Here is a 26,879-nt window from a genome sequence, read left to right as displayed (position 1 = left end):
ATATGCGTAACCTGTGAACTTTTTTAGTGCCTCCTGGCCTGAAAACGTGGTTACTTTCGCACTCAGTTTTAGGTGCTATTTTGAAAACTTTTTGCATTAATGGAATTGAATGAATACATACACATACCACATGTACTTCCGATGGGTCCAATGCTGAAGAGAGCTATTGATGACGCGTTGCCATTACTGTCCAGAGGCGGCAAACCTGTTCGACTGTCAATTACAGATCTATCGCACCAAGTGTGGACACTTTTTCTCAAAAATCACTAAAGGTCAGGAGTCGACAAATTTATAATTATTTTATTATGATATGGTTGCTGCATGTGTTTAGCATGTTTTGGATTTTGGTTTGCCCTGCTGAAAGCGTGTTCTACTTTACTGCGATATAAAAACCAAAAACCGACCGGTTTAAAAATGTGGCTCGACCCATTGACTGTGGTTGCCATCTTCCGACTTAAAATTTGTTTAAAAATTTCACTGATGCCGCAAAGCAAAATTAATACGTTGGGGCTGTTTCGCAACAAGGCTCTTGCGATGTATGCAGGACACCCATCGGATCCCATGAAGCCTGCGTGACCTTTGCAAAGTTACGGCGGGCCCCGTTAAATACGGGGATGACCTCCTTTGCGCCTTCGCCGAACAGCCGCCGAATGTCGCAAGCACCCGTTCTTGATAAAATCTCATTCAGAAGGTATTGGGCGTCCTTTTTAAACTTTTCGTCCGCACAGTAAGCCCGAGGCATCTCGTTCCAGCAAGATTAAGCAGCAGTCGTAGCTTTTTTTAGTCGCCGCTTTAATGGTTTTTTCTTCCATTCGTCCGGCACTTATACCTCCTCGCCTGTGTTGTTGATATTTGTCAACACTCTAAAATAAACTAACGTAACCCACGACTGATTCATGGAAGTTATCAGTTCGAGGTCACTCAGCTCCGTGTGCTAGGCAACCGCATTTCTCGGTATGTTCTTTTTACCATAGAAGTCTATGGGAGAACCACTTTGTTCCGGGATTACCGCAAGCAGTGATTATACATGATGCCTCTGATAGCGCGTAACGGACACCTTGTGGATCATTGAATAACTTCCAAAAAATTGCACGCAAAAATCTTAAATGGTGATACTTTTGCAGGAGCATTCATGAGCATAAAACAAACGACCGCTACCCCCTCCCCTAAAATACCGCTCGTCTCCCTACTGGCACATCAAAATATTTTGGTTTTGATGTTTCTGGATCCGCAATAAGAAACTACACTAGAATAATGCAAAACAATAAACAAAATGACGTACCAAATTATTTTTAAATTTATTTTATGCAACTGTCCACACTTGGTGCGATAGAGCTGTACATTTGACAAAATCGTCTGCGTACAAAATTTTGAACCAAGACCTTTTATTTATACATATATTATCGAAGCGAAAAACAGTTGGGATGAAAAACATTTACGGTGCTCATCTTTTTAAAGCAGTGTGCGGTTCATCCGTCCGTAAGTTAATTATATGTAACATGTACAAAAATGCAAGACCCATCCTAGCTGCTTCGAGATATCAAATCTCCTAATGGCATAATCAGTACAGCTTAACCGGCACAATTCGCAAAAATTGCATGGATGACAAAATGTAAAAGAATAATCCCTGTTGTTCTTAAGAGAGGCATCGAGATAACCATCTCACCGTATTTCCTACAGAATAATGAACCAAGCTTTGTAGCGCTGCCCAAATTGGTATTGCATTCGATTTAGGTCCATTTAACCCGCAACTCTCTTCCATGCAAAGCGTTACGACGTTATTTATCCCGATCTACTATCCGCTCTTGTTGCTCAGATATTTATAACGAACGAACGAAAAATTAGGAGCAGACCGAGCAATAGTGGCAAGCCGCAGCAACAGAGCGCAACCGTTTTGGTGCGCCCCGTTTAGCAATGGGTTTACGGGGTGTTGGCTACCGACGCAGGTTCTTTACTTACTACAAACTACCTTCCGCTCTGCTTGCTATGATTTATCAACTACCGGTCACTCTTCTCTTTCTGTGCTCCATTCCTCCCTCCCATTCAGTTCCGAAACCGGATATAGCCGCAAAGCCCAGTTTAGATGCAACATCAAAATATGCGGTATTTTCATTATTGCAAATGCGATCAGTAGTTAATCTGACTGCTAACTATCAAAACATCAAACGGGGGTCGGGGCTGGTGGTCGGTTGGTCAAAATATTAACTAAGAGGGTCCAGTTGTCGAGAAATGAAATGGTTGGTGAATGCAAGTACTAATCCAGTCAGCGCTTAGTGCGCATCCGGCGCTTTCGTCTTTTTCAGGCAACAGTGCACTCACTGTTGATTTTGTTGGATCCCATACAGTGCCTTTTGTGTTCCTATCCGCAGCAGGCACGACAAGCAGCCGACGAATGTGGCGGACGTATTTCGCTAATCGTAACACCAGTTATAATAAACTAAACCGTAGCACTTGTTCCAACCGTAGAACAGAAGATAACTTTATACCGCGTACAACCATTACTCACGGTTTTTGATGAGTCATGTTTTTTTACGTGATGAATATTCGGGTGATGCGCCTTTTACAGATTTACACTTTTGAGTCTTTACGTAAAATGCCGACCACAGTATTGATTGTATTACCTTTGTTTATGCCGGTACAGTTTTCCGTAAACAAGCGTTTTACTATTTATGTCCATACGCATATACGGCCTGCGGCATTCTTTATTTTTGTGCCGTTTGCTAAACATTCGGTCAAAACAGCAATAAGGCTTCATTAATAAAGTGTTTACAAACGGAGACGGGGACATTCCAACTTCCAACAAATGCGCGTTGATTTCACCCATTTTCACCGAGCAGACGCGGACTCTCTACTGATATTGCCAGTTTGGTGGATATATAGTTCGCAGTCAAAGATTCTTCCACCCAGTTGAATCATCAACCCCAAATAAGCATTAGGTTAAAGGTTATATATGCGCTACCAAGAATGGTAGTGTTGTAGTAAAGCTTTTTTGTTGTATTTGGTGAACTGCTTTATCTGCCGGCGGGTGCACTAGTACGGTCGTAACGCCGCATTTTATTCTGTATCAGTTCAAATGGAATTACCCAGCAAAATGAATGTTATGCTATTAATTTGTTGCGTTATAGCTATTGAGGGCCTGCCAACCGACGACCAAAGTATAAGGAGCCGAAGAGCTTGTAAGTCTTGACTACGTACATGGTTTACTGTAGAAGTACTTTAATACACTGCAGCATTTCCTGTAATGTTAAAATGCCCAGATGTGAATGATGACATTGCAAAGAGTGCGACACCACACAAGCACTGTATTATGGCATGAGCTGTATTAACCACAGTTACTATAATATACAATCTAATTATTATTATATACCGTTAAACATTGGCAAAGTGTGAGTATTACAGTACTTGGAATCACCTTTACTGGCATATCGGTCCTACGTGGCGATAACGAACGATATCTCGATAAGACTTTCTTACGGTTGATTGTACTTGCTATAGCTGGAAACTCGAACAACGGCGGAGGCAAAACCACAAACGGAGGATCCTCCGGCACGAACATCGGCGGAAGTTCAGACAACACTGGTAGCGGTGCAGCGAGCGTATCCAACAGTAATAAGGCTCAATCGTCCAGCAGCAATGCCAAAGTCAACGGCAACGGAGCGGTTGGTTCTAGCGCCAGCAGCGGCAATAGCGGAAACGCGCCCAGAGCCGGCGCCCAGATCAATGCCAGTCCGTCCAGCGGTCCCGTGAGTGCACTGCCAAACACCGGCGGAAGTACTCCCAATACCGGGACTCTTCCTAACAGCGGGTTGGCCGGTCTGCCTCCAATTGGACTGCTGCCTAGCCTTAACGGGGCATCAGGAACGGGGTCTGGAAACAGTGTACCAAGTGCCGGGATCAATGCCGGAGGGATCATTGGTAACGGTGGTCAGTCTGCGCAACAGATGCTGTGTAATTTGGAAGAAAACATGGGAAGCAATAGTCCAGGTGCGCCATTACTGGAGAACCAGACAAGAAAGGGTCGCTGCAAAAAGCATCGGGGCAACGGCAGAGGCCGTCAGAATAACGCCCAGAATACAAAAAATAATGCATCATAAAATCGCATTTTTTTGTCTTTCGTGGTGGGTAAATAAGTATTTAAATTTAGTGTTGCAGTCCTTGCCCGCCATTGCCTGGTTAACAGATTTTGTTCCAGTTTTCTACTTTTCTTGATATAGCGCTAATGTTTACCATATTACATAATTATACAGTTTATACTATAGTATCCCGATCCTTTGATTGTATCTACTTATTCTTTATTGCTGTGCCAATTAATCGGCAATCAAAGAAAAATTAGAAATCCTGTAAGACACTCTCAATAACATGCGATATGACGGATTCTTCTGTTACAAAGTAACCCTGCCGGTGTGCGTAACAATACACGGATCAAGATGTATCACTCTTACGGTTACCATTCGCCGAGCATTGGCGGCTACGGTTAGTTGCGACCAAATAGTCCTTTTTCATGAGCACATGAGATCAACTGAGTACGTTTACTCGTTGCCATTGCCATTAAAACGTCGCTGATTCTGTCTGGCAGAAGTATCGTTCGCATGCACTACTCATAAAAACCGAACAATGGACCAGTACCTTAAGAGCTAAAACTATATGCAGTATCCCACTGGTCCACCCTGTTTTTCATGTCATCAGTGAGTCTTTCTTTCTTTCATGTCATCAGTGAGACTTTCTTTTGCAATTTCGAGAACTCATTGGTGAATGCAACACGGGGTTAACTCAAAGTGCAGGATGTACGTAGCTGCACGATCTCTGAACATACTTCTATAAGTACTGGTCAATTGTTCTGCTTAGTAAGTTGGGAATATTAGCCTACATTCCACCCCAATACGTTGTGATCTGTAGGGTTGAGAAAAACTTTGAAACGCTTTAGAACTCAATTTTGCAGGGTCTTGTTCTTTCTTAAGTAAAGCTGGCGATAATGTTCGAAGGCGAGGGTTTTTGAGTTCACGCATCCCTTGTGACAGTACGCTCGGCAATGCCTTACAAAACACTTAGAAAACATGGATCTCAGTGCATCTGTCCATGTAAAGCTGCAAAGTTTATACGTTATTCGGCTGGTTATACCCAGTGGCAGTGTTTCATATTCAAAACAATTTGTTTAGCTGTTTTGGAAGACAGAACAGGTTTTTTTAATCAGGTTTATATGTGAGTTTCGATCACGCCTAAGCACAGCGACGGTTGTGTGATATGTCCATGTTGCTGCTGTATTTTTTTGTCCGCAGCTTATTGCTGTTGTACTTTAAGGTGCCACTTATTTCATTGCTCGGCTCCCTATATTTTGTTGTAGTTTGGAATATGCTGTTATGAACAAACAATCCTGAAAGTACATACAGCATACATTTTCTCGGAAATACGCCCAATCCAGTCTATTGCAACTGTCCGAATAAACAGCATATACATCATACAGTATTTTTATTGCAGTACAAACGAGTTTGCAAAGAATTGGCTGTTTTATGGCACACTTTTACTGGGCCTTGTGTCGTAAAAACAAGAAAAAACTACCAAAACTCATCGTCTGCCTTAGGCGAACGATGATTTAATCATATGGTTATGATGCAACTGATCTTAAATACCGTATATCAGCAAAGTAATCAGTGCAGATGCCAACCCTACTAGCGAGTTAGCGAAAGATAATACTCGTAATTCTTTTATCTAATTTTTATCCAAAACAGGGCGGCAAGAACAATGCATTTAGGAAGAATTTTTGTTGTATTGGCGATGGCCGCCGTTGTCTCGATTTCAGCGCGCTCATTGTCATCAACAAATTCGTGTGCTAACACCGACAGTAACAGCTTACTGATGTGCATGGCCCCAACTTTAATGTACATCCTCGGTCCGGACTATCAGCAAATCATGAACACAAAGGATGCCTCGCAAATCACCGAAGCACAGCTCGTCGGCATCTGCAAGTTAGTCCGTTTGGGTTTTAGCTACTGTACGCCTCGGTTTTAAAAATGTTTTACAATCTCTCCTTTGTACAGAATGGGTCGGACTGTTATGGGTTGTGTCAAGGATATGGCAGAGTGCTATTTAGAACCCAGCCAAATGGCCGACACATACGAAATGCTGACCGGTTCGATCAAATTGATGGACGTCTGTGACCGGCCGGATTTCTACAGCAAATATCATCTCATGGCACAATGCACCAAAATTATAAACCAGACATCCAGTAAGACACGTGGGTGTTTTAATGCGGCAATGAGAACCGTTATGAATGATTATCCCACGAACGCCGGTCCGGGCCGCGTCGAAAACGCGCTAGCCTTGGTGAAAAGACGTGACCTTATCCGGAATATGTGCTGGTAAATATGCACCGTGGCGGTTGGACAATACAAGTAAAAAAATAAAAATCGTGCATAATATTTTTAGCATGATGAATTCGTATGAAACATGCACGGGAAGCGAGATTGCCGATAAATGTGGAGCGGAGGTGCAAGACATCGCCACCCGTGTGAATAATGCTATACGAGAGACGTTCAAGTGTTACGGGCCACGTGGAGAAAACTGCCCGGTACAGCCGGCTCCGACAGCCGAGGACGAAGCAGGCGGATTCGATATTCAAAAATTATTCGGCGCCGGTATGGGTGGTTTTGGGGGTATGGGAGGCTTAGGGGGTGGCGGCGGTTTAAGTGGCTTAGGAGGAGCCGGTGGTTTCGGCGGTTTGAGTGGCCTGGGAGGAACGTCACTTTTTCAAGGATAGTAGCTCATCTTGGTAACTTAGCTTTACGTTGCGCAGTTTAGCATTTTGTGAAAGTAAAACGTTTCAATTCTTCCTTGAATAGTCCCGGGGTCTTTTAGATGGAGAGGTTGTGGGTGACGCAAATGCACAGGGCTAGGATATCAAAACAGCTTTTAAGCTATAATTTGGTTACTATTTGGTTACTGCTTTGCTCGTGCTTGTCAATAAAGCTAAATCACGATTTTACCATTTTATATAATCTTCACGGTATGAAAATGGCTGCTACAGCCTGGATACCAAGCGTACGACCGTTATGATGTGATACATGTTTGCTTGTTATGGCTTTGGGTTGTTTCTGGCCCATTGTGATCTGTCGGTCACTTACCAGGGCACATAGGCCCCCTCCAAATTCAAAAAATTTTCATTTTTTTGTAAAAAGGTAGTATACTACTATGGTATGCGTAAAAAAATATTTTCAGCTGCCATCGTCAAAGGGGAGTGGCCAGAGAACAATTAAAAGTGGGCTAAATCACATACTTCATACTGTGTATTGCAGTGCAGCACTGCACAAGTTATTCGTAATTATTAGAGTACGTTTACTTCTTGATTCAGCACCGTGGACTTTTCAGCTGTCGATTAGCGTTGTAAACAATAACCTGTGCGAAAAAAATTTTTTCTTCTAAGCAGAACGTGCTGCACTTCATAACAAATTTTCGAAAATGTGCACTTAGGCATCAACGGCACGAGCCGCCGCAAGTGGGCTTCTTTTACGACATCGCTGTTCGACAGCTGTGAAAGTCCACTGTGCTGCAGTAAGAAGCAAGCATAGTATTACGAAAAACTTGTGCAGTCTTTTCTGTTAATCTTTTCTGTTATTCGCCCGCCTGTGTTTTTAGATGTTGCTGTGTAACTCGCTTGTGTTTTTAGCCTCTCATAATCTTATGTAGAATGTGTGAAAAATATTGTTGCTCGTAACGCGAAATAAAAAAAATCCAGTACTTGTGCAAGTATATGATTTAGCAGTATCAAGTATGTGATTTTTAAACTTTCAATTGTTCTGTGGCCACGCCTCCTTGACGATGGCAGCTGAAAATATTTTTTTAAGCATACTAGAATAGTATACTATCTTTTTACAAAAAACGAAAATTTTCTGAATTTGGAGGATGCCTATGTGCCCTGGTTAGAGTTTTATAAACATTAACATTATCAGGCCTAGCAAAATCAAATACTTAAATCCACAAGTGATACCGAACGCAGCTGCGACCCAGACGTAATGGATATTTTCCATGATGAATCGGTAGACAGCTCGCTGTATAAAAAAAACTGTTATTGTCACTATCACCTAGCATGATAACATGTGTACATTATTGGCATTATCTAATGAGCCCATGTTTTAGCTACCAGGTCGTCCTTAGTAATTGGTTGTCCTCCTTGTCCGGCAGTATTCTTCGTTGCGTCGCGGCTTTCCGGTTTTTCCTTTGCATTATCGGTTCCTTCATCACATTTACCATTTGTCAAATCCGCATTCTCTTATTTTCGAAAAGAAAGACGACTATCATTAACTAAAGTCTGCAACTTAGCATACAGATACACTGCCGTTGGCACAGTTGGCGGTCATGCCGCTGCATCAGTCAGGTTTGCCGCCATCATAGCACCGAGTTAAAGTATAATTATTATGTTCAGACTTAGAAATCAGCAGTACCTGCAGATATTTGGTTTTCAAACATGTATCCAATTACATTGTTGTTGTTATCTCGCACTGGATTTAGAACCCTTCCATTGTGAAGAAAAGGCAGACTCACTGAAAAGTCACAAAAAATAATCTCCTACAACTTATATTCAATAAATTACACCAAATACCGTATTTGCAACTGCATGGCCATAACGCTTACAATTGTCATGAACGCCATTGATGGGTGCGCAGCTAAACATTTCCGAGATAAGCTCACTCCGAAGCAAAGAAAAGCATAATAATTAGATGAAACAGGCAATCAAGGAAACCCACTTCTGGTTTCCACAGTTTGGCGAACTGCCGTGCCCTCCGTTTTCCGTCGAAGAATTTCTCTTGTCTGCTGCTGTGCTAGCGAAATTTTCCGCATTGCCTTTTTCGGTATCATCTGCAGAAACGCAAGACAGTGTATTCTACCGGTTGCTTTAATTTTATTTACTTGAGCGCATTATTTACAGTATGTGCATCACTAGTAACGGGATGGGCTGGTGGAGACACCTTACCACTCTTCGATCGGCTGATTTCGGTTACTTTCGTCCACTTGGTAGCTGATGCTGATGCGGCTCCAGGTATCTCCGTACAACCTCGAACAGGTGTCGTAAAGACAACCCGAGCCTGCGCCATACTCCGAACAAAACGGAAACGGAGATACATATCCGTCGTACTCGATTAAGCATACTTCAAAGTACGAATAAATCCGATTATTTTGTGATTCTGTTGTTTACGCACGTTAAACGAGAACAGAGCCACAAGGATAATCATTCGCATTTACGAATTACAAGAGCTGCTAAGTTGCTTATCAGCCGTAGGTCTTGTCAGCCTTATCGAAGCAACGATAAAGTAGCGCATGCTGATAATATTACTAATACCGAACACATGGGTGTTTTAATTATTACTCGTGTTTCGAACCAGAGGAGAAGAGCAGGAGCTACTTAACTATAGCAGATAAATCGTAGCAAAGGAGCTTACGGCATTTTAAGAGCAACTGGTTACCACTAATAAAAGGGTCAACTGTACTGTAATTTGATGGCATTTTTGGATAGCAGTAAAATGCGGCGCAACTTCTCACTGCATTGGAGTACTACTTCCGTTTTTCCTAAATTTTCGATCACTGTAAATCATGCTTATTATAGTTCAGCGTAATAGTTGTTGCGTACAACTGACTTTAATTTACAAAATAAATACAATTAAAGCAAACAGGACGGATATAAACTTTACGGATCAACAAATCTTCGATGCATAAACGAACATATATGATTGCTATCCGACATATATAAAAAAACCCTTACTGTAAAACAATGAGAAATTTGCAGAAAATACTAATTTATTTATAGCCTTACAAATCCACAGATTAAAGCCAGTAGTATTTTTAAACAGAGAGTGGAAGCAGAAAACTTTAAGTAATGCTAGAGTCCGCAGGCTGTTCCTGTTCTGTCTTCAGAGAAAATCCAAAAATTATGTGATAGTTTGTACCGGAAACACCGGAAAGCACAATAAAGTTTAGCATCTGTTTCACGGCATGCAGTCATTCCGGTGGTGGTCCAAACTGAAAAGCAACGAACTGCGGATATGCCGTAAGCGTGTAAAATCTTATTTTGTTATTGCCGAAACTGACTGGAATGCTAATGTGCACATGAAATTTAGTATCAAAACAGCCGTGTACACGGAACAAGCAAAAGGATTTACTGCTAATTTTTTAGACTTTACTTGCTGTTAAAACTGTTATACAAGTTAGTTACTGTAGCTAAACAAGAATGCTAAACGATGAGGCATTCCTCGTGCTTAAGATAATAACAGTGTTGCCAAGTTTTGTCACCTATGGCTCGTTTCGTACCACTCCAAAAATGCAACCCATTATTTTCCGTTACGTATTCCTAGTATTCCCGCGTATTCCACCGGTATTCGTTCGTGTTCTGCCTGCATTTAGCCTTTATCCTCTCCGTATCCATTAAGTGTTCCTCTACAGGGGGTCCTACTCCGTATTCCACTGGTATTCTCGCGTGTTCTGCCTGTATTCTTCTGTATTCATTCACGTGTTCTTATGTTTTCTCAGTCAGAATACCCGCGGAATACAGGCAGAACACGCGAAATACCGGTGAAATACGGGGAATACAGAACCCGCTGCAGAGAGACACTTACTGAAAACGGAGCGGTTCCACCGGTGTTCGTGCGTATTCTCTCTGCAGTTTTAGGTATTCCAAGATATTCTTAGGTTTCTTAGGTTTCTTGTCTCTCTGCAGCGGGCCCTGTATTCCCCGTATTTCACCGGTATTGTCGCGTGTTCTGCCTGTATTACGCGGGTATTCTGACTGATAAAACATAAGGAGACGTGAAGGAATACGGAAGAATACAGTCAGAACACGCGAGAATACCGGTGGAATACGAGGAATACAGGGCCTAGTGTACAGTGGATTAATGGATGCTGAGCGGTAAGGCGGAATACCGGCAAAACACACCAGAATGCCGGTGGAATACGCAAGAATAACAAGCATACGTATTGAAAAACAATGGGTCGAATACTTGGAGTGGTACGAAATCGTCCATATATCAGTTTTGTAGTATCTATGAACTTGTCAATAAATTGTGAACCTAAAAACTTCATAAGATGTTATGATCCGGTGCAAAAATACCAGTATGATATGACCGAGAAACTGCTCCAGATGAGACTGAGCACAAACATCAACGAATCGCTGCTCACGGATTTTTGCAAGTACGTACATGTAACGTAGTTGGATAAACGGGTCCCTATTTCCTTACATTCTATTAGAACTAGGAGGATAGAAACACCAGAAACCCAGACTACGGGCCAGATTCTCTTTAATTCCAGACCGAAATCCAAGAAAGCCAGAGAATGACCTCATCACATTAGTCGTCGCTGCGCTTAAATAGCCTAAACTGGGCAATCTGTACTACCCGTACGTCTCATACAACTGCACTCGTACACACGTAAGCGGCACCGCCGCTACACTACCCCTTTCTCCGGGATAGAAAAACAGGAATGCCATTAACAAAAAAAACAACCATGGGCGGAAGACCCCTTTCTCCGTAAAATAATAATAAAAGATCTTACTCTAACTTCTACACAACATCGTCATTCTTCAGAAAAAACTCCGGCACAAATAAATTCTCAAATAGAACAACAACCATTAAATCATCACAACATACATCATCATCATAACACCATCTGCACAATTATTTCTGAACGCAGAATATTCATTTCTCAATTAAAACAAATTCTTAATTTCGGTATTTCCTAATTAGAATATTCCAATACTTAAGCCAAATAACAACCAACTAAATTCAAGAATAAAATTTAGAAGGGCGAAATTATCACCTTCTAATTCCTACTGAAGGAAAATCAGCTATTAACAGAGTCATCACATTCTAAAACAATCCTCAATGAAGGAACTAATAGTCGCAGCAAATTTCAGACTATTAGTAAACTAAATCATTCAGTTAACAAAATCGAAAAATCTTGAAAATTCTCGCAATCCTTTAAACTGTGCCTTAATTTATCATTAGAAACTTTCTGAATAGAAGAACACCGTCAGTCGGAAAAGCAACATCAACGGTAAACAATCGCGCACAAGGAAACTACTGAAGTGAAATGCGAGAATAATTCATTAATATTTCTGTCAAGAAAATTTCAGCGATTTTAGACACTCCTCACTAAAAGGAAATAATGAATTTTCAAGAAAATTAATCTCACTGTAACTCCTGAGAATAGGAAAATCAGCACAGACACTTCTCTCCATCCATTCTTCCTTTCATGCTCTTGCTTCGGCTGACAATCCACGGTCACGGAAGGTCATCCACTGTGGATTCTTCTCCTCCACGGCGAGGTTGCGCGGTCCTTGCCAGGCAAATACAGGATCCACGATGGAAAACGTCCATGCCGTCGAAAAGTCGGCTACCGTCGTAGCACCCAGGAGCGCCAATTGTAGCGTAGTTGGATAAACGGGTCCCTATTTCCTTACATTCTATTAGAACTAGGAGGATAGAAACACCAGAAACCCAGACTACGGGCCAGATTCTCTTTAATTCCAGACCGAAATCCAAGAAAGCCAGAGAATGACCTCATCACATTAGTCGTCGCTGCGCTTAAATAGCCTAAACTGGGCAATCTGAACTACCCGTACGTCTCATACAACTGCACTCGTACACACGTAAGCGGCACCGCCGCTACATACATTTGCGCATAGTGCGACGTGTTTTGCATTCCAGACGTTTTCACAATATGGATTTGCATACCGGACACCAGATACAGTATTCTCTACGCTGTTCCTCCTTAGAAAACCTGATAATTTTTGATCAATGTCACATACAAGATTGTTTAAGAACAACGATTTTCATGAAATCAGCTTTTGAAAACTTTTTCATGTTGCACAACACCGAGAATACCAGGTCACTAATTTCCGGTACGCCATTTACCCATGTTGTGAAAATATGTCCGGAATATGCCGGGTGGGTGGAGCTGTTCCAACGCCTGCGATCCTCCGGATTCGTATAACAACCTGCAAACGATATTGCGCTGCCAGGATGCCTTTGATCAAACTGCCAGCCCGGCATCTGCCTATTTTCGATCGGTTTTCAAGGAGATCGGCCAAACCCGATTTTTTGAGAATAGTAACAATATGTGGGCAGCATGGCGTAGTGGCAGTATAATGAAACAGCATTGTTGGTAAAATACTAATATCGAGTGAAATAGTTTCGTTGTTTGTCTGTAATAGTCACCTACGGAGTGCTGCAGTTAAAGTGCATTTAGGATTCATTACGTCCTTTCTTGTAAATTACGTATCTAATAGCTATGAACGCATTTCTAAATCTTAAACAAGTTGCATTGTATTCTAGTCAAATTTTAAAAGAATTTTCAACCATATACAGTAATTAAATCTGTCTGGAAGTAGCAGGCAACCGCTACGTTTGTAGTTTAGAATTGTCTTCGTAGTTACTTGTGCTTATTACTTACTAATTTTCGGCACGGTCTTGTACAGATATGTGACTATGTGTGAACTGCATAATTAGCGTTTCTTTGGTTGTGGCGCTTGGAAAGCATACAGAGAGTGCTACCGTGCGGAAATAGCTGACAAATGCGAAGTTCAGGCTCAGGACCTCAACGAGCGCGTTATTAACGTTATTATGGAGGCCTTTCGATGTAACGGACCACGGGTGACAAGTGACAACTGCCCCCCACCGCTACCGTTGACAACGGACGACTCAAACAAACATTCACTCGATTATTACATGCCTGGGCTGCTGCGCTCGTCTGCTTCTATAGGAGGAAACTAATGTCAGCTTCAGTCTTCTAATGAAAAGCTACGTTTCAAGAGCATTCGTATCAGACTGGTGTTTATTCAGCCCATTTACGATTATTGCACATTGTATATTTTTCGTACTTGAATTTCGCAACGGAAAGAGGATAAATGATTTTGTATTTTCTTAATTCTGACCTTAGCAAATCTAATTGCATAAAAAACAGAGATTGTTAAAAAATGTGTGGACCAATGGCGCCAGACATCGTCCCCAGTGTGAATAATGCTGTACGAGTACCATTCAAGTGCTTTGGTGCACGTTGGGAAAGCTGTCCGGTACAATCGGCCCCGACGGCCGAGGATGAGGTACGCGGGTTGTACTGTATATCCAAAAATCATTAGGCGCCGCCGCGCCGGTAAGGGTTGGTTGGGGTGTTTCAGTGGAGTGGATGGTTTAAGAGGTACCGGTGGCTTTGTTGGTTCGAGTGGCCTAAGGGAATCATCCCTTTTTCGACGAAAATCTAACCACGGTGACTTCTTGCAGGTCTGTTGCTTGTTTTACTGCTGCGCAATAGCCTTTGGTGAAGAAGAAACTTGTAATTTGTTCTACGTAGAATAGTCCCTAGCTTCGTTTAAACGCAGGGTTGGTGAGCGATGCATCCGAGCAAGCTGTGCTGGCAAAATGACTTCAATTTCGTTATTATCCCAAGAATTTATAAATACAGTTGTATACCTTGAAAACTGTAACAAACCCTTAATTCGTTCATAGTATTCCAATTCATAGCAATCAACAGAGTAAACGCAATGGTATTTTTGGGCGGTGTGTGGAAGCGAAAAAGGTTTCCAAGTGTTGTTCCAATCCATAGAAGTGTAAGTTTTCTCTGTTTATCTTTGGAAAGCCGAATGTTATCTATTAAGTAATCCTAGAACCGGTAGGTTATGCGTATTGTGTCTTCAGAGAAATCCAAAGCTGCGCTGACAATATTACTGGAAACGTATGAGTATACAACAGAGTTCAGCGCTAGTTTCGCGGTATGTAGTCATGCGGGTGGTGGCGGAAAACGGAAAAGCAAACTGAATGTGGAAGTGCCGCAAGCGTGTAAAAGTAAATATGCTCTAAAACTGGTTCGAATGCTAATGCACGCATGAAATTTAGTATCAAAAAGGAAGTGCATATGGAACAACCGAAACGTTTATCGCTATACTTTTAGACGTTACGGGACTGTTTTTAAACGTTTATACTTTATACAGACTACGAACTGCAAGTACCAAGCAATGCCAAACGTCAAGGCGTTCCTCGCACTTATTCTAGTTTCAGTCTCGCTAAGTTTCGTAGTGTCTATGAATGTGTCGATAAACTGTGAAACTCAGAACTTCACAAAATGTTATGATCCGGTGCAAAAATACAAAAAAAACCAGGAATTTGTGCCACTGCTCCGGATGAGACTAAGCGCAAACGTCAATGAATCGCTGCTCGCGGATATTTGCCGGTACGAACATATATTTATTTTGTACATTACGTAAACATTCAAAGCGCAAGGAAATTCTTCTTGGAAGACCAAGGTCTGGTAAACCATATTGACAATTGTTTTCAACCATTTCCGTTAAAGATTTGGCAAGACTACACTTGGATGCACTAAAGAAAGCATGGAATGCAGAGGTAGTACTCGCTTCTTTCCGGACATTCACGATCTGTATGCCGGATGGATGGAGCTGCTCACAGCCTGCGATCTTCCGGATTCGTATAGCAACCTCCAAACGATACTGCGCTGCCAGGACGTCCTTGAACAGATTGCCAGCCCGGCAATTGCTTGTGGCCGATCAGCTTTCAAGGAGATTGGGCAAACCAGCTTTTTTGAGAATAGCACCGATGTATGGGCAGCATGGCGCAGTGGTAGCAGAATGAAACAATATTGTTGGTAAGGTACTGATTCCAGGTTGAATAATTTCGGTGTAAGTCTCACATAAAGGGTATTATACAGTATTGCTTCAAATTTAAAAATATTTTTCAAACATATTCGAATTCGTCGAAATCGAAACTTTAGATAAATGTTGCCATATTGGTTTAGACTTACGTTCATAATTACCGCTACTAACTAATGATCGCCGGAACTGTCTTTTATCCCTAATTGTTTACATTAATGCATAATTAACACTTGTTTGGTTGTAGCGCCTGGAAAGCATATGGAGAGTGTTACCGTGCAGAAGTGGCTGACAAATGCGGAGTGCAGGCTCAAGATCTCAACGAGCGCGTTAATAACGCTATCATGGAGGCCTTTCGATGTAACGGACCACGGGGCGACAATTGTCCCCCACCGCTACCATTGACACCGGAGGACTCCAACGCAACCTCACTTGATTATTATATTCCTAGACTACTATCCAATACGCTTCTCCGTTCGTCTGTTCCCATAGGAGGAAATTTTAGCGTCAACTCTACCCTTGCGCTTAAAAGTTCTGTTGCAAAATCAGTGCTGTCAGAGTGGTGTTTATTTGGTTTAATTGTGATTGTTGTCCGGTCTCACTTTTTACGGGACTAAACTCTACAACGACAGTACATGGCATTAATTTGCTTCTCTTAATTAAGCTAATTTGGTAAAAGTTTACTGGGTCTTAATACCTCTGTTTCTAACGAGAATACGACTTATGATCGTTTAACTTCGTTTTAAAGTAGGGCGAATGCAACCAGAAACGATAAAACAGAAGTGGCGACTACCGGTAACTTGAATTACTCGTACCTCGTACAGCTTTACTGCTCATACCTTTCTTTATAAGCAAGCACAAGTTTTTGCATTTGCCATGTAGTCAGTACATGATGCTGTACACAAAGTGGCTTATGTAGCACCGGAAAACGTGGACGCAACTAAATACATATAGGTGCAGCTTTGACCAGTTCTGAAACTGGATCAGCAAAACCAATGCACACATTGCGAAAAAGGCGAACCCAAAGTACTCAAAAAGTAATAACCCTCCAGCAATTTCGATTTATAAGTTCGGAAGAGGCCAAAAGCTGTTTTTTCCAGCAAAGATGATTAATTTCCGCTAACCATAAGACGCCGCCACAGTTTTTAAAAACTTGCCTCAATATTCCGCAGCTTAGTTTTCTTGTGAATTTCTGGTTTTTCTTTCCGACATAAAGACGTAGAAGCGCTTAAATTTTTCGAAGAAGAACAAAGCTTAACTGCTTAAAATAAACTTTTGAACAAATCATAATAGCATGTCTCATCATACGGGAGCTTTGGTGAGCTGGTGAAAGCGCAACGACTAATCAAATACTCCGTATGCGTTAAAACTTACTCCACTCCTTAAAGCTGCGCTCTCGTCTACCAATGCAGTGAATGCACGTATTGAAGAATAAAATAATTCAATGTTTTCAACGCGTGTCGCGTACTATAGACTTAACAAGTAATAACAGTCTTACTAAAACATGTGTAGATTTGTTTTTGTACAGACTACAGTGGTACTGGTACTAGTACCATTTTACAAGAAGCAGAAGTGTACTCAACAGTCTCTAAATTACCGCCAATAACTTCAAACAATTCCTAAGAATAAAGTAAACTGAATACCGTAAATGGTTCGAAAACCTGTTATTCGATCATATGAGCGTCTTAATTCGTTCGCCAACTGTGTACAAGCTTGTCCGGTAATTTCTGCCGGTTCAATACAACGAAAAACACAAATTTGCGTGTTACGCCAAACTCCATGCTACGACGCGCCACGCCACACTGTTTTAATACGTAACATGCACCTGGCTGGCTGGTGGCCTGGTGCATGCCAGATAATTTAATGAGCATAACAGTAACTGCCTGGCGCAAGGCGGCTCAAAAACCGTCGGTGTAGTAATGGACAATCTAACTGCGGAGCGCATTTAGGCAATCTGATAAGCGCAGTGACGTGGCTATGGTTTTAAGCGCAAATTTCGCGCTAGCTGTACCTTTACGACAGAAATTATCGGACAGGCTTGTACGTTTCGATGGCACCGATGCATAACTGTTTCTCTGTACTGTACGCCAGTGTACGGATAAACAGTGGCACTTTTCAATTTTTTTTACCATTAGTGCACGTCATTGATAATTGATTAGACTTATTATTAGATCACAATCCCTTCATCTGGCTTGGGCACATGCAACCAATGGGGTAATTGCAAAACTGATGACCAGATCCATCGTGGCAAATGACCTTGGCACAGTCTTCTGCAACAAGCCAAACGACAGTATTTTAATTTGAGCATATCATTACTGTTCCAACACCTTTGATACGAAAAAGAAAAATGCAAATTGTCAAATGTGAATGAAAAGCTGCCTTTCCTACTTACCCTGTCTACATCCGCCAAAGGACATTAATTGGAATTTTTTGGTAGTAGGGAAACCCCACGGAAAATCCCTGTTTTTCGTCGATTCGACACCACAATCGCAAAACCCGCAGTCAGCTGCAAACGAAAACGTTTCAATGTGATAGGATCGTATCATTTCCATAGTATGATAACTATATTGGTGAGAGCCTGGATACCCCTGCGACCAAATCTAATAAAATCGAGGCGATCGCCGATTAGACCAGTTTTAGGAACGATACACTGAGGACTTAGCAGGCAGGTTATCACTTTATGCCTGAAAAAAATTACCCTAGACTACATGGTGGACTGTTGGACTTACTGCACTCATTGCCGCGTGGGCGTGGAGCCACGGGTGTTTGAGGTCCGGTGACTGGATCTCGCGCGCACGCACATATGTCGTTTTCTGTGTCACACGTACATCCTCGCAGGGCGCAGTCCGCTACGTAAAATAAAACAGGGTTACTGACGAAAGGCACCTATTGCAAGCAGCAGCAGCTGCAGATACATTGAGCTGAATCCGACCTTTTAGACAATTATTGTTTTGATTCTACATTGAGGATGAGAACTGACACAAATCGGACAAATTTAATGTTACATAACTAACTGAAAGTACTAGCGGGAAAGTTTACCAAAGTCGATTATTCCACTTACTGCACCGAATGCGGACGAACGAAGAAGGATCACAAACACAAAATACTGCCAGTGAAGCGATCAATAACGAAACGATAGTTGCCCACATGATTGGCCAAAATAAAGTTAGTATTTTCTAATTAGTGCACTTCACTTCCCGAGTGTCTCCCGTAAATCAGCGGTGCAACAAATCATGAGGTACTTTTTTCATTTTCATAATTCTGAGAGTGGCCACTGACTGAGCCTGCAGGCTAAGCGTGACCTCTTTTGATGTCAAGTTTTCACAGAAAAGTGTTGAAGTACGAGTAAAAATTAAATGTACTCGTACTACAGTAGTTTGTATGACTACGAATACATGAAACAGCGTTCCTAGAGCCCTGAATGTATCATAACGCAACTACAAAATTGTTCAGTTGAAGTCAACCAAACGTTTTAATATACATAGTACCTTATTGGCGTTGAACTGAACACCTGTTACAAATCCGTGTCGGATGCTTGAATATGTAGAAAAGCAGTAGAATACACGAATAGGTACGTTAGTTTTGTCGCATAAAGACATTAATCAAACTATGGTCATAACTATTATACCGTGAATTATGTTGCGAGATATTTATTTCTGGACTTTGGAACGCTTAAATAAATGTCAAACACGTTACGTACCGCTGAAAATGGGTGCAGCAACATTAATTTTCCGTAGAACACAAGTTTAATTATGAACCACTCCACTTTCATTCGGCTAGCTGCTGGCAATTTACCTCTCGGTGAAACCGGGCCAAAGCAGGCAACCAAATAAACCGATTTAAGTAAGCGAAAATATATTACCGTGCCGAGCAATTAAATTATGTGATTAGGCTAAACTGCATGGAAAACAGAGGTTGTTTTGTAAATGCGATTATTTTTGTGCGCTATTTTATTATTAAATATGGTCCATGAAAGAGGAGAACATTCAGATTTTCGTGCCAGATAGTGCGTATCTCTGCCACGTTGCGCTACAAAACTCCATTTAATTTATTAATTATCAGTATCACCATTTTCTTAAGTGTGACTCTTTTTGTTTTCTGCTTCTTCATTGCGCCCGTCAAGCAGCCACTGGACACCCGCATCCAAAGCCATTAATGCAACTCTGATGACCAGATCCATCCGGACAAATTTTCTTCGCGCATTCTTCTACAACAGGCCGAACTCATGATTTGATGTGGGACAATACATAAATAACATAATTAATTTTACTGGCCCTTGGGTGATATAAGAAGATCGCATATTCCTGAATATACACATTGCTGAGCGCGGTTAATCGTCTTTCTTACTTACTCTCTGTACATCCGAAAGAGAACAGGGGCTTATTTTTAGTGGTACGGAAACGGCTAAACGGTCCTTCTGTAGTTCTCATCAGTTCGTCCCCACATATACTGTATTCGCTCGCACATCTTGGACCACAGAGTGTGTGTACGGGAAAAACGCGCATTCAATATACACACTCTAACCGGGCCAAACGCGCGATTCGCGATTTGATAAATTTCTGATGTCTTACAACATCTGGACTGGAGAACTTCTTGAATAATGAAAAAAATTAGAGCTCTAACAATTTTTATCATGTTTAGGCTCGAAAGCAGCCATTAACATACAGCTTTGGCGTAAGCACGAGTTACAAACGGATTTTGTTGTGGTTTTTGGGGTGCCCCTGGAGGGGGAGGGGTACGTTCCGCGTCAACATTCTTGATGGCGATGAACCACCGAACAATGCGAGCTTTCAGCTACAGAACCTTTTTTTCCAGAGTGAATTGCCATTTAAATGAAAAGACTTGATTTAATAAACAAAAATTCACAAGAAGAACTGTTCATCTTGAAACCAAATGAGGAATATTTCGTAGTCGTGCATTTTGCCCGGTTAGAGTGTGTATATTGAATGCGTGTTTTTCCCGTACACGGACTCTGTGGTTCAAGATGTGCGAGCGGATACAGTACATCTGTTTTGGGCTTCGTCACAAACACCAGAGCAAAACCCGCAGTCAACTGCAGATGAGAACAATTATATTTCCTATGCAAAATGCTGGCACCTATTATTTTATTAATTACAATGATAACAAAATGCATGAGTCTGTACAAATATTCTGCGCGTCGATTGCAGCCAGATCTGGGGACACCCGTTAAAATTCAATAGTTTAGAAGCGACGTAGCAAGAAGCATTCCGCAGACAACGATTTTAAAAACTGCTGCCGACAGCATGGTGAACTTACTGCATGGTGAACTCGGAAGACTTACTGCATCCATCAAGGCGTCGAGCCACCGTTTTTTTAGGCCCGGTTACTGAATCGCGCGAGCACGCACATATGTCGTTTTCTGTATCACACGTACACCCTCGCAGGGCGCAGTCCGCTATGTGAATTCAACAAAAGGTCACAGGTGACAGATTACATTTTTCAAGGTAACTACTAGCAGGTTTGGTGAATCGGTGGTGAACACCCATTCAAGAAATAAATAGCCATTTCTGTGATTACCTACTAAGCTCGCATTACTATGCGTGTTTACATAACTAACTTTAAGAGCAAAGAATATCTACGATAGCCTAAGCAAGGTATTACTACGATAGCCTTATACAAAGTAGCAACAAAATTGGTCGTACTTTCAGTACCACTCAGCGCGAATGATTTAAATACTTAAAAGTGGGACCAGACAGGGCAAAATGCACTTTTGCCACATGCTGGTAAAAGTATTAAGTACCTAAAAGCAGAAGGAGTTCGTATTAGTCCAACTTACAGCACCGAATACGGACGAAAGAGGAAGGATCACATACACCGACTGCTGCCAACGAGACTATCAGTATCAACACGGTTGATATCCACATCGTTGACCAAAGCCGCACTCCTAATTCCAGTAATATTCCTGCTTAGCGTGTTTAATTTCCACGTGTCTTCGGTATATCAGTGCGGTAACAGATAGGATGCTAGTGTTGAGAACGGCCACTAACTGCGGCTTCGGACTGAGCGTGATCCGTTCCAGTAACTTTTTCTGAAAATGTAGCATATGTCATATGTGTAAAAGTAGCATATGAACCGGTTATCTGTACATGAAGCTGCATGGAGAAAGCCCGCAGCTTAATAACGCCACAGAAAAGTTATTCCTAAAAAAAACATGCTAATGTCTGAGTTATGCTTCTGATAATAAAATACTTCAATTTGGTATTTATCGTCTACTACAAGTCGTATCTGTACAGTACTATCGTTATAGGAACGTAGAAAAAAATGCAGTGTGGCATACGATCACATATCTTTTTCACACGAAGACCGGAACCAAGTATTATACTGTTTTCCATGAACTGTGTTGTGAGTACAATTACAGTTGTACCGATCGGTTGCTGAATGAATGCCAAATATCTTACGTGAAAAATGGGTGCAGCTAATTGCATTTCCTGTATCACAGAAGGTTAATTATGAAATCACTGCGCTACCGTTCTTGTAACTGCCGGCAATTCACTTCATGGGTGAAGTCGGATATCGAAAACTAGCATTTAGCAGACGGAAAAAGCGTATTGTGCCGAGTAATTAATTTACTTGCAGCAGAAACTTAACTGCATGGGAAAAAAAGAGGGTTTGCCAAAGCGACCGTTTTCCATGTATAGATTAATTTTCTGCTCAACTCTGAAACAAGAGAGCAGATATTTTCGTGCAAGATACCACAGAGTTCTTCATGTACTCGTACAATGTAATGCCGGTCAGGGGCCTGAGCCACGTAATCAGCAAGCTGTTCACTAAAAATTGTGTTACTTCAATATTATACATTATTAACGATTAGTTACTTATGTGTGACAAATTTCTTTGTATCGTGCTTTGGTGATAATCTTTGACGGGAAGTACTATATGTGCATATTGACCTGACGTGTGGTATGCTCGTAAATGAGTCGTAATCTTGGGGCCGACAACTTTGACGATCGGAAGTGAGAAGTAAGACGGTCGTGTAGGACTCCTGTTGGAATTCCTTTAAGGATTTCTGAGTTTGTGTGTTCGGTGTTCCTGATAAGCATTCGATTTCGTCCAGATTACCGTAACAGTTAAGATAAAAGTTTCTCTATCACTGATTCGTTGTAAAAGGCCAAGGGAAGTGTTTAGGCTCTGCATTCAACGGCACGAGTCTTTCCACACGACTGAAGGAGTCTGAGTTTTGCTGTTGTTTTCCATTACGCATTTCATTAAGCGTATCAAGTTGGCGAAAAAATCTTTCTTAACTGGTGATTCAAAGATTTATTTGCAAACCTAGTACTTACACTGAACTTCAAAAGGTAGTACACAATATCCACATAGATGCGTTGCGCTATACAGCTGTGGATGCAACATTTTTATGAAGTCCACTGCATGTAACAGGAACAAACACGGTAACGACGTTGCAAATACGAAGCATTGCAATGCCTAATCCAAATGATTTCCGAGTTACAAAAAGGCCGTTTTAAAGATTACATGCTATAGCAGCTTCTCTATCTTTAAAATTCAAATTAGACAACACCGTTTTGCTTTAGGGCCTCTCGGACCTCTGGCATTTATACTTATACTGCGTTAGAGCGTGTCCTTCAATCTATCCTTACGGGGGGCGCCACTTCAATGCGTTCCACTAAAAGATGGACTGGCACCTGCAAGCGCGTCAGTGTAAAGTTTCCTCTTGAAGGTCTACTGATAAGCGGTTTGCTAAACCGTATGAAAATCATAACAAGAAAGATTCCAGACAGATATCCGATAGTAGCAAAAAGAAAAACCGTCAGCTTCTGTGAATACGACAGCTCCGACGGTACCAACCATAATGCCAATAAGACGCAGTTCTCCAAAAAGCAAATGCCGTATGAAAAAACAAGCAGCATAACCGTACCCCGTCCGATTTTACATAAAAAATTATTGTCCTTTTCACGGTCTCTCGCGTCCGCACAAAGATCGAAAAACAATGTCCAGGGGTGGAATATCCACATAAATGCCTTTATCCATACGACTTCCCATCGGTAAGCCCACAGTTGATGTGGAGAACTGTCAAAGGTCACATCTACTTGACGCAGTAATAAAAGGTCGTAATAATTCCAACGAGGAAAACAGTTGCAGTACAGCGCAATGGTCACCAGCGCAGCATGTATTGCAAATACAGCGAAAATGTATGACCCGAATCGCTGCGCAAAAGCAACCAGTATGAGCATGCGCAACCCGATCAGAATCCAACGGCCAGCCAAGTGGATTACTTTCAGGATCAACTTCTTCCACTTGCGACCGCTCATTTTAAATGACGTCAGCCTGGTGAAACCAATCCCGTACGCAACGGAGGTCAGGGAGAAAAAAATGGAGGCAAATTGTGCAGCGTGAGAAATGCGGAAAAGCTCTTCCACCAAATCCTGCTTTGTCAAGATGTAAAGCTGTAAGGTCATTTGCGGCAGTGCCTCCATATAAGCTTCCAGTAAGCATAAACGCTTTGTGATGGTACTGGTGTTCTTCCAGAACAAGTATTTTATGAGCTGATATTTTGTAACACGACTATTATCGGTAGAAGGACAATGAATTTCTCCATGCCGAAGGTAAGTGATGTACCTACGACCAAAACAAAAACAACGCTACAGAAGAAGGTTCACTTATTAAGTTTTGTGTATGTGACCACCTTTTGTAGGCAAAACAATACCTTATCACGGGACCCATTTGAAAAATGTGCGCGATGATTATTGATGTTGGTATTTGCGACAACATTGCGCGTAGAGACACTGAAAAAATGTCGTAAAGGTTTGGTTGGGGCTTACACAGCAGGTTTATAATTTCTTGCTAATTTTACGTTTACAAAACTGCTTTCTACTAACTGGTATGCCGGCCACTGCCAGCTTTCATTTTTATATCAGTGGCCGTAACTTTAGTCCCAACTTCGCACGAACCATTTCTTCTAACCGACTGTATGGCAAATGACTCCATGGTGTCGATATCTTGCCGCTGAAATTCCACAATATCGGTGTACAGCATAAGACTTCGCGACGCTGTAACGCACTGGGGAATCAAAATAAACGCAAGTGTTAATCCAGCCCATTGAAAATGGCCCCCCAGTAACAAACTCACGGCATTGTACCTAAAAAGCAGCAACTTCAACTGAAGTAGGTTGATGCTTCTTATAACTGTAATAGACGGTACTGCGTAGAATTGGTAATACGACGTGCAGGGGATTGATAGTACCTTTTAGGCATTTATAATATGATTTCGTACATTGCCATACTTAAATAAAGCTATCGTACGTAATCACATGTGCTGGTACTTGGCATTAGTGCAAGCACAGATATCAATATTCACAAAAACTTTCGGCAGTTCGAATGCCTTACCAGTCCGTTCCGATGTCACAAATGTACAGCAGCATGCGCAAAAATGTAACGGCTTTCTGGAATATCGCTGGTCGGTTATCCGCGGATACTCCAGCTTTCTTACGCTGAACGCATGGTCCTGCTGAATTCTGTTCTGTTGTTGGTAGGGCCTGGAGAGAAGAAAATCGCCGTCTGGTACCGAGCGGCGAAGCACTATGCTTTCTAGAAATATCGAAAATAGCCGGGGCACTATGAGCTCGTTTGAGCATGGTGGCATGTATCGGCGCCAATTAGCAAAACCAGCTCGGAAGGGACAACAGATTTCACGTCAAACAAAAGAGTTTTCTAATTTTGACTTCGAAATGGGCTGAAAGAAAATTCGCAATTTCTACCGGAAGCAAGGAGCAACGGCATGTTGGGCTACTCTTCCTATTCTGACTCTGTTGTGCCAGCAGACATACTTCAAAATTGATTGGTCTGGAATTTGTAATAGAAAACTAACAAGTAAGTTAAAAATTATCGACCTTTGTAAAGAGCTAGATTGGCTAGCTGTAGTCTGTATAATTTGAATTTTCTTCCTTGGCATCTGCCAGAAGGCTTTGCTTACAAGTACGCATTACTCGCAGATCCGTGTTAACAGTAGTTGCCTTGTGCAGAACTTCGTAATCAAAGCCTGTGATCGCTACTTCTACCGATAATAAACAAAAAAAGGCATCCCGTATTACTGCATCCTTTCAGTAAAGTACTCTGTACAACCGTGAGTTTTCATGCTTTGCACATGTTGAAATTTATTTGTTTAATTTAATAATAGTTTCATCTCGGTAGCAGGTAACCCATTAACCTGCTGTGTTTTGCATACACAGCATGGGAATTTAAACCTGGCCGAACACAACACACGCTCATTATCAAACTCCGCTACAGAAGGCATATGATACAACACAGCTCAGAATTGCAAGCATTATTAGACCCATGCACTGGCACACTAGACAATGGCTAATAAGCATTGACATAAACGTGTATAAAGCACGCAGACTAAACGCTATAGACAACAAGATCCGTATCGTTCGGCCGTATCCGTAGTTGAATGAGGAATGGAGCGCGGGTGCTTTATCCTGATGCGACGAGCGAGTTGAACCATGGAGGATCCGTTTAAGCCCAGGCGTCGAAGAAACGCACACGCCACTCAGTACGGTCAGCGCTGATGCCGACTAACCACGTCGCACACAGCCTTGCGGGCCATGCACTCGCAGCCTGAACTCAGAGTGGTCACCCATCCAAATCCAAACCGCGCTCGATGTAGACTATCTTTCAAAATCCGAAGATCCATCCATTTGGAAGCATAGAACATGCAGCGATCCCAAATTCCTTCTGTATTGATTGGTAATATTGTTAAGCATCGCCCTAAACTGATCAGCTATTGCAATTTGCTTATTTTGGGCAAAAATGAAGTCCGTACTACTAAAACAATGCGTACACCATCATCATGAAGTTTAATTTTTCCCGAATCCGCTAAAGGGTGTTATCATTCCTGATACAGCAAATGGCCAAGAGGAGAAAAAGCGCAGGACCGTGCGGAATGCCCGTGAAAATCCTCGGTGGACTAAACAAGCACATTGCAAAACCGCTGACGGGAATGATCAACGCGTCACTCAAGGCGGGAGTGTATCCGACCATCTTCAAAAGCGCTGATATCATTGCGATTCCGAAGCAGCATAATGCGCAGCAACCGGACGATTTTCGACCCATTTCGCTTCTCTGCAACATCTCAACATCTCAACTATGTTAGGAACTATGCTGGCGGGCTAAATCTAGCTCCGTCCCGCCAGCTCAAGTTTCCTTCTGTTTTTTACTTCCACATACAACAATGGCTAAGTTTGTTCGTACTGAAATGCGTCAAATTT

At 41.9% G+C, this 26,879-nt stretch overlaps 5 protein-coding genes and 1 long non-coding RNA gene across 7 annotated transcripts; 3 read left to right on the top strand and 3 right to left on the bottom strand.

The window, feature by feature from the left end:
* Window positions 1-2,781: 2,781 nt before the first annotated feature.
* On the top strand, window positions 2,782-4,368 carry LOC129596487 (protein rtoA-like). The gene is made up of 2 exons (XM_055493789.1): window positions 2,782-3,176; window positions 3,496-4,368. The coding sequence occupies exons 1-2, from the start codon at window positions 3,074-3,076 to the stop codon at window positions 4,092-4,094; spliced, it is 702 nt and encodes a 233-aa protein (XP_055349764.1). The 5' UTR covers window positions 2,782-3,073; the 3' UTR covers window positions 4,095-4,368.
* Window positions 4,369-5,543: 1,175 nt separating this feature from the next.
* Window positions 5,544-9,200, bottom strand: LOC129592605 (uncharacterized). 2 transcript variants are annotated; one of them, XM_055488682.1, is made up of 6 exons: window positions 8,966-9,200; window positions 8,739-8,850; window positions 8,626-8,657; window positions 8,436-8,534; window positions 8,135-8,262; window positions 5,544-8,042 (listed from the first exon to the last, which is right to left on the bottom strand). In XM_055488682.1, exons 1-6 carry the CDS (start codon window positions 9,114-9,116, stop codon window positions 7,914-7,916), a joined length of 651 nt encoding a protein of 216 aa, XP_055344657.1. In that variant the 5' UTR covers window positions 9,117-9,200; the 3' UTR covers window positions 5,544-7,913. The 2 variants fall into 2 exon arrangements, with proteins under 2 accessions (XP_055344657.1, XP_055344665.1); XM_055488690.1 differs by having other exon boundaries at window positions 8,135-8,226.
* LOC129592597 (uncharacterized) lies at window positions 5,616-6,974 on the top strand. Its single transcript, XM_055488674.1, has 3 exons — window positions 5,616-5,963; window positions 6,036-6,356; window positions 6,424-6,974. Exons 1-3 carry the CDS (start codon window positions 5,740-5,742, stop codon window positions 6,752-6,754), a joined length of 876 nt encoding a protein of 291 aa, XP_055344649.1. The 5' UTR covers window positions 5,616-5,739; the 3' UTR covers window positions 6,755-6,974.
* Window positions 9,201-14,859: 5,659 nt separating the features above from the next.
* LOC129596675 (uncharacterized) lies at window positions 14,860-16,429 on the top strand. Its single transcript, XM_055494012.1, has 3 exons — window positions 14,860-15,204; window positions 15,325-15,633; window positions 15,885-16,429. The coding sequence occupies exons 1-3, from the start codon at window positions 14,990-14,992 to the stop codon at window positions 16,252-16,254; spliced, it is 894 nt and encodes a 297-aa protein (XP_055349987.1). The 5' UTR covers window positions 14,860-14,989; the 3' UTR covers window positions 16,255-16,429.
* A 919-nt stretch (window positions 16,430-17,348) lies between these two features.
* LOC129597423 (uncharacterized) lies at window positions 17,349-19,058 on the bottom strand. Its single transcript, XM_055494959.1, has 4 exons — window positions 18,699-19,058; window positions 18,367-18,486; window positions 18,030-18,143; window positions 17,349-17,907 (listed from the first exon to the last, which is right to left on the bottom strand). Exons 1-4 carry the CDS (start codon window positions 18,784-18,786, stop codon window positions 17,810-17,812), a joined length of 420 nt encoding a protein of 139 aa, XP_055350934.1. The 5' UTR covers window positions 18,787-19,058; the 3' UTR covers window positions 17,349-17,809.
* Window positions 19,059-19,523: 465 nt separating this feature from the next.
* LOC129596473 (uncharacterized) lies at window positions 19,524-21,875 on the bottom strand. The gene is made up of 3 exons (XR_008691438.1): window positions 21,435-21,875; window positions 19,989-21,053; window positions 19,524-19,844 (listed from the first exon to the last, which is right to left on the bottom strand). It is a non-coding gene; the product is annotated as an uncharacterized LOC129596473 (long non-coding RNA).
* Window positions 21,876-26,879: the final 5,004 nt, after the last annotated feature.

The sequence above is a fragment of the Paramacrobiotus metropolitanus genome, unplaced genomic scaffold (genome assembly GCF_019649055.1).
Source record: "Paramacrobiotus metropolitanus isolate TYO unplaced genomic scaffold, Prichtersi_v1.0 Parri_scaffold0000003, whole genome shotgun sequence".
NCBI lineage: Eukaryota > Metazoa > Tardigrada > Eutardigrada > Parachela > Macrobiotidae > Paramacrobiotus > Paramacrobiotus metropolitanus.
Note: the sequence above shows the minus strand (reverse complement) of the source record. Positions and strands in the feature narration are given on the sequence as shown.

Coding starts and splice junctions, on each gene's coding strand:
- LOC129592597 (XM_055488674.1), top strand. CDS start 5,740: ATGCATTTAGGAAGAATTTTTGTTGTATTGGCGATGGCCGCCGTTGTC. Junction 5,964..6,035: donor CAGCTCGTCGGCATCTGCAA/GTTAGTCCGTTT, acceptor TCCTTTGTACAG/AATGGGTCGGACTGTTATGG. Junction 6,357..6,423: donor CTTATCCGGAATATGTGCTG/GTAAATATGCAC, acceptor TAATATTTTTAG/CATGATGAATTCGTATGAAA.
- LOC129596487 (XM_055493789.1), top strand. CDS start 3,074: ATGGAATTACCCAGCAAAATGAATGTTATGCTATTAATTTGTTGCGTT. Junction 3,177..3,495: donor TATAAGGAGCCGAAGAGCTT/GTAAGTCTTGAC, acceptor TACTTGCTATAG/CTGGAAACTCGAACAACGGC.
- LOC129592605 (XM_055488682.1), bottom strand. CDS start 9,116: ATGTATCTCCGTTTCCGTTTTGTTCGGAGTATGGCGCAGGCTCGGGTT. Junction 8,263..8,435: donor TGAAAACCAAATATCTGCAG/GTACTGCTGATT, acceptor TTCGAAAATAAG/AGAATGCGGATTTGACAAAT. Junction 8,043..8,134: donor CAATTACTAAGGACGACCTG/GTAGCTAAAACA, acceptor TTTTTTATACAG/CGAGCTGTCTACCGATTCAT.
- LOC129596675 (XM_055494012.1), top strand. CDS start 14,990: ATGCCAAACGTCAAGGCGTTCCTCGCACTTATTCTAGTTTCAGTCTCG. Junction 15,205..15,324: donor CTGCTCGCGGATATTTGCCG/GTACGAACATAT, acceptor TTTCCGTTAAAG/ATTTGGCAAGACTACACTTG. Junction 15,634..15,884: donor AGAATGAAACAATATTGTTG/GTAAGGTACTGA, acceptor GTTTGGTTGTAG/CGCCTGGAAAGCATATGGAG.
- LOC129597423 (XM_055494959.1), bottom strand. CDS start 18,786: ATGTGGGCAACTATCGTTTCGTTATTGATCGCTTCACTGGCAGTATTT. Junction 18,144..18,366: donor CCCACGCGGCAATGAGTGCA/GTAAGTCCAACA, acceptor TTTCGTTTGCAG/CTGACTGCGGGTTTTGCGAT. Junction 17,908..18,029: donor CTTTGGCGGATGTAGACAGG/GTAAGTAGGAAA, acceptor GGCTTGTTGCAG/AAGACTGTGCCAAGGTCATT.